We start from the raw sequence: 17695 nt of genomic DNA on the forward strand, positions 1-17695 counted from the left end.
AAATAAATAAATGTGCATTGCTCCAAGCCAGGCAAGGATTTGGAGTCACTCACATGAAAGGCTGCTCCTTCCTTTCATTCCCATTTCCTGCCTCCTGTACTTGCAGAGACAAATCTAATTTTCATTCTAATATAGCTGCTCTATACAAGAGCAGTTCTGCAAAAGAGCTTATTGTAAAATAAAAATACTGCAAATGCACCTTCAGGAACAGCCAATGGAACAGAGCTGCATCCTTTCCTTTGGGCTGATGAAAACAAAATGGAAGTGAGGGGTATGGCAATAAGACCACACCCAGCAATATGTCAGCACACATGTAAAAGAAGCCGACCCATGAAATGTGCTTCAGTGGCTTCACAACTGAGTAACATACATTTTTATATTGCATTTTCTTCCCTTATCGGATTATCTGTGGATCAGAAAAATCCCCATTCAGCATAGGGAAAGTGTAGGCCCCCTCTGATGAGGAGAATGTTGTATAGGTGCCATGAAAAATAAAATATAGAGACACAAGCATCTTCAAATCCACATTGAACTCTAGTGTGGATTAACTCAGAGAAAGGGCGAGTGGCTCATGCTTCTGTTTCCTTTGGCTCTATTGTTGTAATACATGACATGGTATTCTGACAGCTCTACCAGGGGAATATCTGGGGTTTCCAAATTCCATGTTAAAACAGAAGTAGGGAAACAAAAAACACAAGTCACTCAAATTTCCTCTTTCCAAACTACTTTTGAAAAACACACACTTGCTTTAGGTTTGTATGGCTTTCAAAATAAAGAAAAACAATGTTATATCACAGCTGCTAGTAAATGCAATTAGGTGATGTCAAGAATTCTTACATACTACATATGGCTTTTTGATAAAATAGATTATTTGCTACATCCAAGCCTTCATGCTCAAGGCTTCCTAAACCTTATCTAAGGGGTACAACCATGACTTGATAAGATAGTATTCCTAGCTAGATATTCATTTTGTACAAAAGGGGAAAAAATCTAGGCCAAGAATATTATCAGTAGTACTATAAATTTCAGCAGAAACTTGGCATGTTGAAAAAAGTAAAGCAAGATTTAACTAAAATAAATAATTTCAAAATAAATTAATTTGGTATAGACCTGAACACATAGTGCATGTTGTAAAGATACCCACACTGCCTTGAACTGCTTTTGAAATGAATACTTTCGCCCTGTCAAAATCAATATTGAGGAACATTTATTAGGATGATTTTTTTTTTTACTAGAATGCTCATCCTATATCCATGACATAGAGAATGCCAAATAAGGACCCATCAGATTCCCATGAGAATGCCACTTTATGAAATATATCAGTTGAGAACTCTGGGTTTCAACACTGTGACGCTGTTTTCTAATAATGATTTAATTTGTCACCAAAAGAAAATAGTGATGGTCACTTAACTTAAGACAGCTTTAACAGTAATTACAGAACAATCCAACCTCTCTTACAGGAGGCCGTGGGGAGGGCTGGAATGGGTGGAGTCCCTCTGCCTTGTTTTCTTAGCTAAGCCTCTGAGTGCATGGTCAGGCCATCAACAAGACGCCTGCTCATGCTGATAACCAATGGAAGATGCTGATAACCAATGGAAGGCCCTGAAGCAGGGCATTCTGGAGGAGTGGCTGGGCTGGCCCAGGTTCCATTGGATCCTAAGGAAGTTCCACTTCTACCATGGTTGGTGCAGAAATCTGCCTGCCTCTCTCACCTTCTGGCCTAGGAGCTGCGTGTGTCAGGGATGAAGGGGAAGGTTTGAATTCTGACCTTAGACAAATCCACGCAGGATAAGGCTACCGATGGCTGGATATCACCTTTCAGGGTCAGAAACAGCATGCTTCTGAATATAATTTGCTGGGGAACAACAGCAGCAGAAGGCTACTGCTCTCATGTTCTGCTTGCCAGCTTCCCATAGGCATCTTGCTGGCTAATATGGGACAAAGAATGGCTGGACTAAATAGGTCTTTGGTATCACCCAGAAGTTCTCTTCTTGAGTACTTGTCAGAATAAGAATGAAGAGCTTTCATTAGCTTTTATGGAGAAACTTAAAGTGAGGTGATAACATTAAGGTGGGAGAAAATATTCTCCTCAGCCATGGAGGGCAGCGGAATGTGACTTGAAAGCTAGGCTCTTCTTCCACCTCAACACCTTTGCTTTCCTACATAAAACTAAATAGCTTCCATTGATTTCTGTGAGAGAAAGTAAAGGTATTACAGCTAAGGGCTCAGTTTAGGTAAGGGTAAATCCTATCAGCTTATCCAGATGCTGTTGAGTGCAGTATCATGGGAGGGGGCAAGATCTGTTTTTATCTCAACTTCTAGAGATAAACTTCTCCATCTCTCTAGGGGAAAAGAACAGTTTGGGGTATGCGTGCTGTGAAGGTGTTTATGTATGTATGTGTTGCACACATACTTCCTGAATGTGACAGTTTTCAGAAGGTCTAGCTCATAAAAACTTATCCTATTACAACATGTCTTAACATTTAAGGTGCCACATTTAAGGTGTTTTTCCTAAATTTGAATTAATAGAAACTGAGGTGGAAAATACTCTGTTTATGCTTATTTATCAGGCAGGTGCCACAGTACATCTCCAAGTTTAAGGATCTCAGATAGGAGGTGATGGGAAATAGCTTTGCCTGAGATCCTGGAGAGTCACTGTCAGTGTGAATAGACAATAGTGGCCTAAATGAGCAGTCTTTCCTGGTATCAGTGAGCTCCCTAAGTACTCTCTTTACACTCACACATGTATCAGGGAACGTCTGAAGTCTGGTCATTAGTAGAAGTAAAAAAGAGCTGGAATACACTGGGTTAAGTTTTTTAACCTGGAGAAGACTGGGTTGGGTGGGTGGGGGAATGCTTTGGACATATAAGAAAACAAGGAGAAGAATTAGAATGGATGTAGTGGATCAGGAAGGGACGCGGGTGGCGCTGTGGGTAAAAGCCTCAGCGCCTAGGGCTTGCCGATCGAAAGGTCGGCGGTTTGAATCCCCGCGGCGGGGTGCGCTCCCGTTGTTCGGTCCCAGCGCCTGCCAACCTAGCAGTTCGAAAGCACTCCCGGGTGCAAGTAGATAAATAGGGACCACTTACTAGTGGGAAGGTAAACGGTGTTTCCGTGTGCGACTCTGGCTCGCCAGAGCAGCGATGTCATGCTGGCCATGTGACCCAGAAGTGTCTCCAGACAGCGCTGGCCCCTGGCCTCTTGAGTGAGATGGGCGCACAACCCTAGAGTCTGTCAAGACTGGCCCGTATGGGCAGGGGTACCTTTACCTTTACCTTTAGTGGATCAGGAGCGCCAACCTGGGTGCCAGCGTACATGGCCCTGGCACCAAAATTTGTGGGTGCCCGGCCCATTCATTCATGGGGAATTTTGTGGGTGCTCAGGCACCCAGGGCCCCAGGGAGTTGGCACCTACGTAGTGGATGATTTACAGGCTTTAAAAAGAGGTTTATGTATTTATGGGAAATATATCCCCTTTTGATGAATGAAAGCTTGGATTTATACATCAAACAACTGTAGTTAAACTGAACTGAAGATATGTATGTTTTACACATAGAAAGGCCTAGTTGTTATGTTTTTGTCTTATACTGTTTTCTAAACATTATTATGCACCAATCCTGTTATCTGAGCATAGGCGTATGCCCTTCCACTCAGATCAGTGAGAGGGGCCCTGGATCATGTCTCTTCATCATGTCCCATAGATGAAGCTGTGGGACTCCCTTATCCCTGGAGATTAATATGACCTCAATTGCATTTATTTGTTTTAAAAATAAAGACCAAATGAAAATTCACTGGCTAGCTTGTGAATCACTATCCCCTTAGTTTCAAATAAATTCTTCCCTTTTAAAAGTTTGGTTCTTGTCTGTGCTTCTCTCTTGTAATATTGCAACTGGAATATATATAGTAGCCACTTGGACAATGACATAGAAAATCAGGATATAAATATTTATTTATTGGGGGTTCCAGCTTTTCCCAAGAACAAGAACTATCCTTGAAGACTATCTATAAATTTGTGAAAACTTCAAAGCTTTATGTGCAGTGAATAATTAAGAAAAGCAAACTTACTTCTCCTCACGGAAATTTTCGAACATCTCTCTTCGCTGCTTCTGTTCTTCTATAATTCGTCTAACTACAACTTTTCGTTCCTTCACAAATTCCTTATTCTTCCTCCATCCATCCATTCTTAATAAGCCATTTGTCAAAGAAAGATGTTGCGTGCTGAAGCGCTGAACAAATGTATTTTCAATTGTCTTTTTCTTCTTGATGTTTACAAAATTGGTATAGTTTTGCCTTAGTTTATTAATTGACTTTGATCTTTTGTTCTTCTGCTCTTCCAGAGTATCCTTAGTCTGGAGCTTTCCCTCTTCGTTTTCCATCTGAACTTTCTCCATTTTATCTTCCTGTAAACGATGGATGTAGTCTGTAACTTCACATTTAATAATCTGCATCCGCATGACATGCCGCTCCTTTTTAAGCTCAACATCCAACTTTTGACTTTCCAAGTATGCTTTATCAATAGCACACAAGGGGCGAAGTCTGACAGCTCCAAATGCTTTAGCAAAGGTCCTCTTATCTATGCTCGCTGGCTCATGAATAGGCTTAGTTGGAGTTATAGGCTGCATGAAGTAACGCAAGTCATGTACAGCGTCAAAAATTTCTTTGTCTCTCTCTCGACACGACTGCAGCTCATCATGCAATGAATAAAAATGCATTCTACGTATGGAAAGCCTGAATTTCATTGCCATCTCATCAGATTTCACTTCAGGTTCCTTCCAGCCCAAGAGCTCTGAACATAAAACAGTTCAACAATTACATTAGTATTTCCCCAAATATTTTCAATGTATTAAAGTTTTCATTAACAAAGTCATAATATAGCATTTTAAAATAAAGAAGCAAATCCCATCCAAAGAACCAAATAATGGAAAGTCTATAAAATTCTCCCGACTGCTTCAGGGACATATTTATGAGGCTTGCAAAGATGGAACCCTGGATGAATGGCTATCCTTGCACTAGTTCCGGGTTTCTCAAACTTGGGTCTCCAGCTGGTTTTGGACTACGACTCCCATCATCCTTAGCAGCAGGACCACTGGTCAGAGATGATGGGAATTGTAGTCCCAAAACAGCTGGAGAACCAAGTTTGGAAAACCCTGCACTAGTTCTTTGCTTGCCCAAACCAGCTGTGCCCTGCCAGGCCTACCATATCTCCCCACTAACCCTTGACAACAGCTTATCCTAGAATACGCTGGTACTTTTTTCATCTTCTCCAACCTTGTGAAATGTTTCTTCCACTCATTTTAGCCAGTAGCTGCCCCACATCCCTCAATTGTTCATTTGCTAGGTTCAAATATGCATGAGAATGTTGCATGCTCAAGAGAGGGGGGAAGCAGTAACAGTAGAAGATATATTCTCCCCTCCCCCTATTAAATAAGACTGTCATTCAACATTAGGTACAATATACAGAGGTGACAGATTTACAGCCTAATAAAGACACAGGGGGTGAAAATGAAAAAGGAGGGGGCTGTTTCGGAATGGCAACAGCAAGAATGGATAAGGGAGGGAAGATTGGGAGCAGATTGTGCTGAAAACACCCCTGCAAAGTTGCTAGTCTGGGAAACTGTTCCACTTGATGGTAAGCCAAATCTGATATTACATGGAATACCACTGCCAAAGACCAAACACGCAAATAAGGAAAACGAGCATGCTAAATTTCATTTCGCTTTTCTCAACTGTAACTTAATATTTCTGCTCATTCTGTTCTTTTTATATCTGCGGCAAGGGTACCTCCAGCCTGTGTGCTTTATTAGGCCCGGCAAGGTTCCTAAATTGGCTCACAAGGCGGTTTCCCCTGGGTCACATTCACCTGCCCCTCGAAATGTTGACATCAGGTGTTGGAAAGACAAAGATTTAGCTGAAAAGGAACAACTGAGAGCCTTAAAGTGTGCTCCCAGTTGTTACTTGGCAAGCAGGGTTTGTAATCAGCGGCTTTAAAATCTGGTGCAAGAGCTCCCAAATGGAGCCAATCCCTGCTGAAAGCAATCCTTGCAGGGTCTACCAATCAGGTGATTGGCCAGCTCTTGCAAACCCTGCTTCCTTTGCCTGTGGAGTTTGAAATCAAACCACATGGGGGGGGGGGACAAAAAAACATTTCCGGTCTCACCCACCTTCTTTTTAAAATACAAAACAAGGTATTTGTTTTAACAAAACGAGGTCTCTTCTGGTAAAATTGTGAACAGCATGCCAGGAAGAGACAGAAAGACCACTTTTATCCAAGATGTGTGGTACAGTATAACCCACTGGCATACATCTCTACACTTCTTCCTGCCAGCTTTGTTATAATAACCCTTTAAGTATTGTGCAATCTATTACATGACCTCCTTGCTGGGGGGGGGGGACTGAGGATGGCTTCTTGAAATTATTTAAACAGACTGAAAAGCTAACAAATACCTATTGGCCTCCCAGCATACTTATAGTGCTGGCAGAATTAATGATATTGATTCATTTGTGAACAGCTTTAGAAGAGCTCAAATTTAAGAATGTGCATAAGACCAAGCCTCTTTGAGCTTAGGGAACTGGGTGGATAATTCTTTGGATCTTGGCCCTTAACAAAAGCAAGCAATTTATTATTTGGTTGGTCACATCTGGTTTCCTGTCGATTCACCTACCTATGACTTTGCACCCAATCATTCATAATCAAATTTAAAATGACTGGGGGAAACTGACATGCAAATGCTAACCAGCTTAAATATAATACATTAATAAAGCAAGTTTGTGAAGGGAGCGGGAGAGTTACAAATCTATTGTTTCCCCAGAAGTGAAACCAACCACCTGTCTCCTGGATCCTTGCCCATCCTGGCTTATAAAAGCTAGCCAGGAAGGACTGGGCGATGGGTTTCGTGGGGTGGTGAATGCTTCCCTCCGTGAGGGAGCCTTCCCAGACCCGCTGAAAGAGGCGGTTATTAAACCGCTTCTTAAAAAACCATCTTTAGATGCGGCCACGATGGCCAACTATCACCCAGTCTCAAATCTTCCATTCCTGGGCAAGATGATTGAGCGAGCGGTTGCTGAACAACTCCAGGCACGCCTGGAAGAAGCGGACCATTTGGATCCCTTGCAGTCGGGATTCAGGCCTCATCATGGGACTGAAACTGCCTTGGTCGCACTGGTTGATGATCTCTGGCGGGCTAGGGACAAAGGTGAGAGCTGTTTCCTAGTTCTGCTGGATCTCTCAGCGGTGTTTGATACCATCAACCATAGCATCCTTCTGGACCGTCTTGAGGGGCTGGGAGCTGGGGGCACTGTTATACAGTGGTTCCGCTCCTTCCTCCTGGGCCGTGTTCAGAAAGTGGTGGGGGGGGATGAGTGTTCAGACCCCTGGGCTCTCACTTGTGAGTTCTGTCCTCTCCCCCATGCTTTTCAACATTTACATGCAGCCGCTGGGAGAGATCATCAGGAGGTTTGGGCTGGGTGTTCATCAGTATGCGGATGATACCCAGCTCTACCTCTCTTTTCAATCAGAACCAGTGAAGGCGGTGAAGGTCCTGCGTGAGTGTCTGGATACCAGCAAAACAGGGTTACGAAGCTAATCCAAAAAGAAACACCCCCCAAAAACCAAGACACAGAAGAAAACAATGGCATGGCCCTCCTTCCTTATATCAAGGGCACTACAGATAAAATTAGCAAAATCCTCCATAAACACAATATCAAAACAGCCTTTTGCACCAACCAAAAAATAGCCAATATCCTCAGAAACCCCAAAGATAAAATCCAGTTGGAAAACCAAGGGGTCTATGAAATACCCTGCAAAGTCTGCCCAGCCACGTACATTGGACAAACAAACAGACGAATAAATGCACGTATCGCAGAACACAAGAATGCCGTCAAAAAAGAAGAAAAAACTTCCTCTCTTTTCCAACACATGAAAGAAACAGGACACGAAATTAATTTTGCAGATTCCAAATTGCTCTTTAACATGGAACATCACCACAAGAGAATAATCATGGAAGCCATCGAGATAGAGAAACACCCTCACAACATGAACAAGCGTGACGACACGTCCCGCCTGCCAGACATCTGGAAATTAGCCCTCCCCACAAAAACCGACACCAGAACCAGAGGCACACAGAACGCCATCTCCAATCAACCACACCAGACCCAAACCCAGACCCTCTCCACAGATAAATTACAGACACCATCCAGTAGCCAAACCATAGTGGCACCTCCGGATGCTGCACCCCCCTGCAATCCCTACACAGATCTGGCTGACACAGGGCACAAAACCACAGCTCGCCCCTATACACGAAGCCAAGCCAGAACACAACTAAGTGCAGTACAGCCATCTTCTCAGAAAAACTCTTCACAAGCTCAAGAGGTCAAGACACGAAAGCTTTAGCAACTAATCCACACCTAATGACCCTCCTAAGTGGTACTCAGAATATCACTCAAAAAATCACTCAAGATATCCCTCAAGTAATTAAGGAACAAAAGAAGAAAAGGCACACCCTGGGAACTTCCTCTCTGCCCAGAACGTTGGAGGCTATACACCACACCCCCTCAACAGTATTTATAGGAACTCAAACACTGAGATCCTGCTCTGTTCCAGTAACAAGAAGCCGAAAGCACCAGCCTGAAGATGACGAGTGAGACCTCGTCGAAACGTCGCCTAGACACCCCAACTCTTACACGGGAAGACACCCGAAGACACCAAAACCTGCATATATATATATATATATATATATATATATATATATATATATATATGTTGGTATTAAGGGGTTAAGAAGCTCTAATCAAGACGCTCTAGTCACTGAGCAGCTGAAGGTCGTTAGGCTTCCAGGAATGTGAGTTTGTATAAATAGTCAGCTCACTCCTGTGCCTTCCCCCTTTTCCCCTTCCCTTTCTTTTGGAGCGTGTTTGCTGATATGTGTAGTTCTTCACCAGGGTTTTTGTTTTGTGTAAATAAACCTTTTATTTGAGTTCCAAACCGCTTGCTCCAAGATTCCTTTATTGAAAAGATGCTGACTCTCCAGCCCTTCTTGAGCCGCTGTGCGAAATGCTCTGCTGTAATGGGACATTGTGGCATCGGAAGCGCACTGGACATATGATTAGCATTAAACTAATTAAAGTTTAATGGGACAGGTTATGGTTGTTTGTACGTCAAGAAGGAGATAAGGAGTGCAGTTAAGAGTGATTTATGCAAGGACTGGAGCGAAGACAGAAGCGGTTGCCGACAACGAAAGCCTTCAAAGCAGCTTGAGTCCTGCAACGTGCCTAGGAAAAGTTTTTAAAGAGGCACTGCGCAGTTTGTACTCGCTGGAAGACGTCTTATTCTTCGAGGAGCCACCTCAGCAGCTGGGAGACGGTCTACAGGTGTGTGAGTATCGTTCCTAAGCCCCAGGGAGGATGGCAGAGTCCCAGGAAAGTTTTACTGTCCCATTTACGCGACTCAATGGGAAAAATTGGCAAGATTGGAAGGCTAGAGTAAGGGTTTGGTTGCAAGCAAAAGAGTTGTGGAGTTGTACTGAAGCACCGCCTTTACAGGCAGCTGCAGACGCGTCTGCAGAAGACAAAGCAGCAGCGGCAGCTTCACAGAAACGTGACAGGAAAGCCCAAGGTCTACTAGTTTTGGCAGTGGGACCAGAGCAAATTCCTTATGTTTCTGAGTTAAAGAACACGCATGAGGTCTGGACGGTTCTGCAGCGGCTAAATTCCAGAAACACTGCGGGGGCCAAGATCCATGCTACAAGATGTTTGTTTGATTTACGTCTCCAACCGGGAGCGTGTGTGAAAGAACATATTGCCAAAGTGGTGTTTGCCTTTAATCAACTAAGACAGCTGGGCATTCCTTTCTCTATGGAGCAGCAGTCATACATATTGTTGTCTTCTCTTGATAAAAGCTATGAGACTCTAGCTTTAACTTTGGAAGCTATGCCTTCATCTGAATTAACCCTTGAATACATTTCTTCTCGACTTGCTGATGAACAGGATAAAAGGCAAAGAGAAAGAGGTTTGTCTTCAAAGGGGAGTTATGCTGTGCCTAAGAGTGGGGATGCTGAGTTTGAGAACACAGTAAATGCTTTTGCAGCTAGACACTGTTTTCGCTGTGGTTCCTCTTCCCATTTAATCAGGAATTGTACACGTGAACCTGGTCAAGACAGCACCAAGGCCGTTACCCCTAGTTACCAGACAAGGAGTTCCAGGGGACGTCGAAGAAGAGGAGGAGGTCGTGGCTACTCCCACAGCACACAGCACATGGCTTCAGCAATGGCGTTGATGCAAGGGCGTGGCCAAGGCAGCAATCTACGCTGGTTGATCGACAGTGGTGCATCTCACCACCTGGTGGCACCATCTAGTGTCCGTTTGCAGAATTGCAGACATTTGCAAACCCTTAAAGTTGTGACAATGGCAGATTCAACTAAACGTTCCTTAGAGACCGTAGGCACAGTGTTTTTGAAGTGTTTGCAAACAGAAATTGATGCCTACGTGCTAAAGGGAATGAAGGGGTGTATTTTGTCTGTGTCAGAACTTGATAGAAATGGGTTTAAAACTGTGTTTGAAAATGGGGTTTGCACTATTTCAAAGAATAACGTATCTCTTTTGCAGGTGGAATGCAGAAATGGGTTATATTATTTTGAGACAAGTCCAGATGAAGTTGAACAGGTTCATGCTGGTTGTGTGAACTCACCTACCCATAATTCTTGTGTTCATTTATGGCACCGCCGTTTGGGACATATTAATTTTCAGTATGTTAAAAGGCAACCTGAATTATCAGAAGGGTGCAAATTGAACAAATGTACTAAGTATTTGGATTGTACTGCATGCAAAAGGGCGAAGGTTCATAGATGCAGCTATCCCAGTTCAAATAGGAAATCTGACAAAGTATTCCAACTTGTGCATATGGACCTATGTGGCCCAATGCCTGTTGCTAGCATGGGAGGTTCGAGGTATGCACTGTGTCTCTCAGATGACAAAACAAAGGTTACATGGTTTTTTCCTCTCAAAACAAAAGCAGATACTGCAGAAACAGTTAAAAATTGGGTTCATGCAGTAGAACTTGAATTCGGTACTAGAGTACTTGCTTTTCAGACAGACAGAGGGTTAGAATTTACCGGGTCTGTGTTGCAGAATTTCTTTAAGAAAAAGGGAATTAAGCATCGTCTGTCTACACCTTATTCCCCCCAAGAAGGAGGTGTGGCCGAACGTAAAAACAGGGTTCTGCAAGAGTTGGCAAACTCTATGTTGTTTGATGCTAAACTTCCTCAAAGTTACTGGGCGGAAGCCTGGAAGACGGCTACTCATGTTCTGAACCGAGTATATAATTCGGTAATTGATACTATGCCATATTTTGCTTTATATGGGAAGAAGCCCAAAGTTAATTACTTTCGGGTGTTTGGATCTCAAGCCTATGTACTTATCCCAAAAGCGTTAAGGAAAAAGGGTGGTCCAAGGGCTAGGAAACTCATCTTTTGTGGGTACGAACCACACACCAAATCTTGGAGGTTCGTGAACCCAGATGGGGATACTACAAGAGTGATCCTCAGTAGGAGCGCTGAATTTTGTGAGCAATCCGGGTGGACTCACTTACATGCTAACCCTGACATTTTGAGAGATGATTTAGGCATTTATGCTGAGAAAGAAAGTCCAGAGGGTGATGAGCCAGAAGGGGATGGTGCACATGGTTCAGATGCAGATTCTGACCAGGCACAAGGTTCTTCTCCTAAGGTAGAAAAGCCAGAATCTAAGAGTGTTCCAACATCGCCAGTCAGTAGGCCTAGCAGACAGCAAAAGCGAAGCAGGTCGCCTGCAACACCAAGCCCAAGGGAGGTATCTAAACGGAGGTCTTTATCCCTAGAGGCACGTCCAGACATAAAGTCTGAGACAGATTCTGACAGCCAACGGTCAGAGGGGGCACAAGAGGAGCAATTGCGCAGGTCAAAACGTGCCACAAAGGGCAAGCCGCCAGAGCGATTTAAGGTGACAAGTGTATACGTAAATATGGCACAATGTGAGCCAGATAGCTATGTAGAGGTACAACAGCTTCCAAGCTCAGAAGCCGCAAAGTGGCAGGAAGCAATGGAAAAAGAGATGGCTTCAATGAAATCTCTCGGTGTGTTTACAAGTACAGAGCTTCCAAAAGGGCAACAAGCTGTAGGTTGTCGATGGGTATATCGTTTAAAGCCCACAACTACTGAGGAGTTGCAATATAAAGCCCGACTAGTTGCAAAAGGGTTTTCGCAGTGCAAAGGAGTTCACTATTCTCAAATCTATGCCCCTACTTCAAGATCGGAGTCATTAAGAATGCTTTTAGCCTCTTCAGCTAAGAAGGGAAATAAGCTGTTTCATTTTGATGTCAATGTGGCTTATTTAAATGCAGACTTACAGGAGGAAGTCTATATGACGCCACCACCAGGTTTTGAAGGAGACAAGCCAAACCAGGTCTGGCGCCTACACAAATCCATTTATGGGTTGAAACAGTCCGCCCGTAATTGGAATTCCTGCTTAAACGATGCTCTAGAGAGCATGGGGTTCAGAAAGAGCGCAGCAGATGTGTGTCTTTATCTAAAAGGCTCGGGATGTGAACAAGAAGCAGTCTTGATATTTGTTGATGATTTATTATACAGTGGAAAGGACGATAAACTTGCACAACAATTTGCCACAAAGCTTGGAGAAAGGTTTCAGATAAAATCACTAGGCAATGTATCTGTTTATCTAGGAGTTAAAATTCAGCAAGATGAAGATGGGAACTATTGGCTCAGCCAAGAAGCTAAGATCCAGCAGTTGCTGGAAAGGTTTAAAATGGACAACTGTGCTGGTGTTAAAACCCCAATGGAGTTAAGTTACACAAAGGATGCTCAAACTGAGCAACAGACAGAGTTCTGTAATCCCGGGGTTTACCAGTCAGCGATAGGCAGTCTACTCCACATTGCACAGTGGACTCGGCCCGATATAACATATGCTGTCAACATGCTGTGTAGACAAGCTGAAAAACCATCAATGCATGCTTGGCAAGGAGTAAAAAGAGTTTTAAGGTATCTCCAAACTACCAAAAGGTTTCGCTTAAAACTATCAGCAGAGGGCAGCACACAACTTGAATGTTGGGCTGACAGCAGTTGGGCAGATGCTGGACCAGATAGAAAATCAGTGTCAGGAATGGCGATAAAATTTGGAAATGCACTAATTGGTTGGAGATCAAGAAAACAATCACTTATAGCTTTAAGTTCAACTGAATCTGAGTTCACTGCATTATCAGATGTATGTAGAGAACTGGAATTTTATAAGCAACTGGTACAAGAATTGTTTGGAGAATGTTCCCTACCTATCAGAGTGTGGGAAGACAATCAACCTTGTATTAAACTAGCTAAATCAGGTCAATTCAAGGCATACACAAAACACTTGGATATCCGTTATCAAAATGTATGCCAAAGTGTAAAACAAGGTTTAATTGAACTAAAGTATTGTCCAAGCCAAGAAAATCTCGCAGACGGTTTTACAAAAGCTTTGAGTCCTCAATCTCATAAATGTTTCTGTTCAGGTTTAAATTTGAATTAAGGTTGGTACAGCTCAGTGTTACGAGCGAGAGGGGGTGTTGGTATTAAGGGGTTAAGAAGCTCTAATCAAGACGCTCTAGTCACTGAGCAGCTGAAGGTCGTTAGGCTTCCAGGAATGTGAGTTTGTATAAATAGTCAGCTCACTCCTGTGCCTTCCCCCTTTTCCCCTTCCCTTTCTTTTGGAGCGTGTTTGCTGATATGTGTAGTTCTTCACCAGGGTTTTTGTTTTGTGTAAATAAACCTTTTATTTGAGTTCCAAACCGCTTGCTCCAAGATTCCTTTATTGAAAAGATGCTGACTCTCCAGCCCTTCTTGAGCCGCTGTGCGAAATGCTCTGCTGTAATGGGACATTGTGGCATCGGAAGCGCACTGGACATATGATTAGCATTAAACTAATTAAAGTTTAATGGGACAATATATATATATATATTAATAATAATTTATTATTTATACCCCGCCCATCTGGCTGGGCCTCCCCAGCCACTCTGGGTGGCTTCCAAAAGATAATACATCAAACATTAAAAGCTTCCCGAAACAGGGCTGCCTTCAGATGTCTTCTAAAAGCCTGGTAGTTGTTGTTCTCTTTGACATCTGGTGGGAGGGTGTTCCACAGGGAAGGTGCCACTACCAAGAAGGCCCTCTGCCTGGTTCCCTATAACTTGGCTTCTCGCAGTGAGGGAACTGCTAGAAGGCCCTCGGTGCTGGACCTCAGTGTCCGGGTAGAACGATGGGGGTGGAGACGCTCCTTCAGATATACTGGACCAAGGCCGTTTAGGGCTTTAAAGGTCAGCACCAACACTTTGAATTGTGTTCGGAAACGTACTGGTAGCCAATACTTTCAAGACCGGTGTTATGTGGTCTCGGCGGCCGCTCCCAGTCACCAATCTAGCTGCTGCGTTCTGGATTAATTGTAGTTTCCGGGTGACCTTCAAAGGTAGGCCCACGTAGAGTGCATTGCAGTAATCCAAGCGGGAGATAACCAGAGCATGCACCACTCTGGCGAGGCAGTCCGCAGGCAGATAGGGTCTCAGCCTGCGTACCAGATGGAGCTGGTAAACAGCTGCCCTGGACACAGATTTGACCTGTGCCTCCATGGACAGCTGTGAGTTCAAAATGACTCCCAGGCTGCGCATCTGGTCCTTCAGGGGCACAGTTACCCCATTCAGGACCAGGGAATCCTCCACACCTGCCCGCCTCCTGTCCCCCAAAAACAGTACTTCTGTCTTGTCAGGATTCAACCTCAATCTGTTAGCCACCATCCAACCTCCAACCGCCTCCAGGCACTCACACAGGACCTTCACTGCCTTCACTGGTTCTGATTTGAAAGAGAGGTAGAGCTGGGTATCATCCGCATACTGATGAACACCCAGCCCAAATCCCCTGATGATCTCTCCCAGCGGCTTCATGTAGATGTTGAAAAGCATGGGGGAGAGGACAGAACCCTGAGGCACCCCACAAGTGAGGGTCCAGGGGTCTGAACACTCATCCCCCACCACCACTTTCTGAACACGGCCTAGGAGGAAGGAGCGGAACCACTGTATAACAGTGCCCCCAGCTCCCAGCCCCTCAAGACAGTCCAGAAGGATGTTATGGTCGATGGTATCAAACGCCGCTGAGAGATCCAGCAGAACTAGGAAACAGCTCTCACCTTTGTCCCTAGCCCGCCGGAGATCATCAACCAGTGCGACCAAGGCAGTTTCAGTCCCATGATGAGGCCTGAATCCCGACTGGAAGGGATCCAAATGGTCCGCTTCTTCCAGGCGTGCCTGGAGTTGTTCAGCAACCACTCGCTCAATCACCTTGCCCAAGAATGGAAGATTTGAGACTGGGCGATAATTGGCCATCGTGGCCGCATCTAAAGATGGTTTTATAAGAAGCGGTTTAATAACCGCCTCTTTCAGCGGGTCTGGGAAGGCTCCCTCACGGAGGGAAGCATTCACCACCCCACGAAGCCCATCGCCCAGTCCTTCCTGGCTAGCTTTTATAAGCCAGGATGGGCAAGGATCAAGGAGGCAAGTGGTTGGTTTCACTCGTCCAAGCAGCCTGTCCATATCCTTGGGGGTAACAGATTGGAATTGATCCCACACAACTTGACTAGACAGGACTCTAGCACTCTCCCGCCCCGGCCCTGCTCCCACGGTGGAGTCTACCTCTTCTCGAATCTGAGCGACTTTATCTGCAAAAAACTTTGCAAAGTCATTGCAGGAGATCATGTGGCCCGTACTGGGCCCCAATGTCGCAGGTGGTTCCACTAAATTGCGAACCACCTGAAAGAGTCTCCTGCTGCTGTTTTCCGCAGATGCAATAGAGGCGGTGAAGAAAGTCTTCTTCGCCGTCGCTATCGCCACTTGGTAGGCTCGACATTGAGCTCTAACCCGTGTCCGGTCAGATTCAGAATGGGTTATCCGCCACCGGATAAATATGCATGTGTGTGCACGCGCCAAATTAAGCACACAATATTTTTAACAAATAAAAGCATCAGTTCCCATGCTATACTACCGTATTGGCACAAATATAAGCCACACTTTCCCCCCAAATTCCGATTGTGAAAAGTTAAAGTGTGGCTTATATTCAGGACCTTACACCACCGGCAGAGTGGTGCAGCTCCCCCCACTCCACCAGGAAGCAGCCCAGGAGTGCGGGGCAATAGCGCCCGTCTCATCCACGGATTCCAAGCCTCCCCAAAGCTGCCAAATTTTAAAGATGAAGCTTATTTGCAGGCGCGGCTTATATTTGGGCCAATACGGTATATTCCCGCAGCATGATTTCATAAGAATTAATACATAAACATTTTATACCATTTCATTCATTGTATGTATCCGTTTATGTATCTGTTAGTTTAAAAAAGTGGGACTGTATGTGCATATAATATGCATATAATATTGTAAATGCAATACATATAAATATGTATATGTTATATGTTAGAACTGTGAGGTTTTTAGCAGAATAATAAAAAACAAACCTTAATTTCTCATTGAAATCAAGGAATAAAATGGGAATTAGAATAAATCATTGTCAATAGGTCAGGATTTTTAAAAATTCAATCCCAAGGTGAGAATAGCAACAACAGGCAAGAAAATTCAGAGCAGGGGTGGTGGTATATTTCTTCACAAAACCTGGAAGCATGCAGTGCTTCTATTATTGCGCACATCACTCCAGATATCAATTCTCTCACTAGTAACCTGTGAGATGGGTCTGGCTTGTGTAGAACACCAGAAGAAGAACCATGGTCACTTATTTCCATGTCACAACTATCTGGCACTGCTGGCTCCAAGTCATTTTCTGCCACTCACATAATATCTTGCTGATAATGTTTTTAACTTACTCAACCTTCATCTTGTCTCTGTATCGAACAGTACCAATGTTTCCCCAATTCCCTCTTTTCACCTGAACTCATTTGCTATTGGCCTTTGTTAACGACCTGCTTCCATTTTATGTTTCTGTGCCATTTCTGTGCCACTCTCTGCAACTGGAACGATCTATACCTCTGTCAAACTACACTCAGAATGGCTTCAAATCCTTCTTCAAAACATTCTTCCTGAACCGTACCTTTCCAGAAGCAACACAACTTTCCTTTCTTCATACCACCTCCTGTCAGCTACACTGGCCTGACTTTAGACTGCAAGCTCACTGATGTTCCACACCATGTTCTCTTAGGTTTAAATAAATTTAAGTCAAAACAGCTCACCAAGGTAACCGAATCAAACTGGAATATTTCTCACAAGAGAAGGATATGAGATGTTAAATTTAAACAGGCCATTATCTAAAACTTGCCAGTAGAAATGCAGTGTGGCAGATAACGAAAACACAGTTAAAGATAAGCCACTCCATTGGGGATCATCAAAGTTATTGAGGGAAGTAGAAAGAATTCTTATGCGAGTAGGAAAGGTAAGTCATAAACCAATCTATAAGAAAATAAAAAGCCCCCCTGAAATGTCACCAAAAATAACACAATTAGAAATACCAGTGCCCTTGCTAGACAGTGTTGACAACAGTTATGTTTTTAGCTACTTTATTGAGTGATTGTTGGAGGATTGTCACAATACAGTGTTTTGACATGCCGCAATGAACCACACAATATATGCTTTCAGAAGGTGACTTGAGAAGGTGTCGTTAAAAATAATGAAAATCAGTGTCAATGAATCTGAAAATGT

At 43.9% G+C, this 17695-nt stretch overlaps 1 protein-coding gene across 13 annotated transcripts in view; it reads right to left on the reverse strand.

The window, feature by feature from the left end:
- Positions 1–17695, reverse strand: part of LRRIQ3 (leucine rich repeats and IQ motif containing 3) — a 53170-nt gene that overhangs the window by 8243 nt on the left and 27232 nt on the right. For all 13 annotated transcript variants that reach the window (XR_014527779.1, XR_014527780.1, XR_014527781.1 and 10 more), the window contains one exon: positions 4063–4783. Coding sequence is in view for 9 of the 13 variants with exons in the window: in XM_083510527.1 (XP_083366653.1) it covers positions 4063–4783 (721 nt within the window). In the remaining 4 variants the exon portion in view is untranslated. The remainder of the gene's footprint in view (positions 1–4062; positions 4784–17695) is intronic.

Source organism: Podarcis liolepis (assembly GCF_965112155.1).
Source record: "Podarcis liolepis genome assembly, chromosome: 6".
Classification (NCBI taxonomy): Eukaryota; Metazoa; Chordata; class Lepidosauria; order Squamata; family Lacertidae; genus Podarcis; species Podarcis liolepis.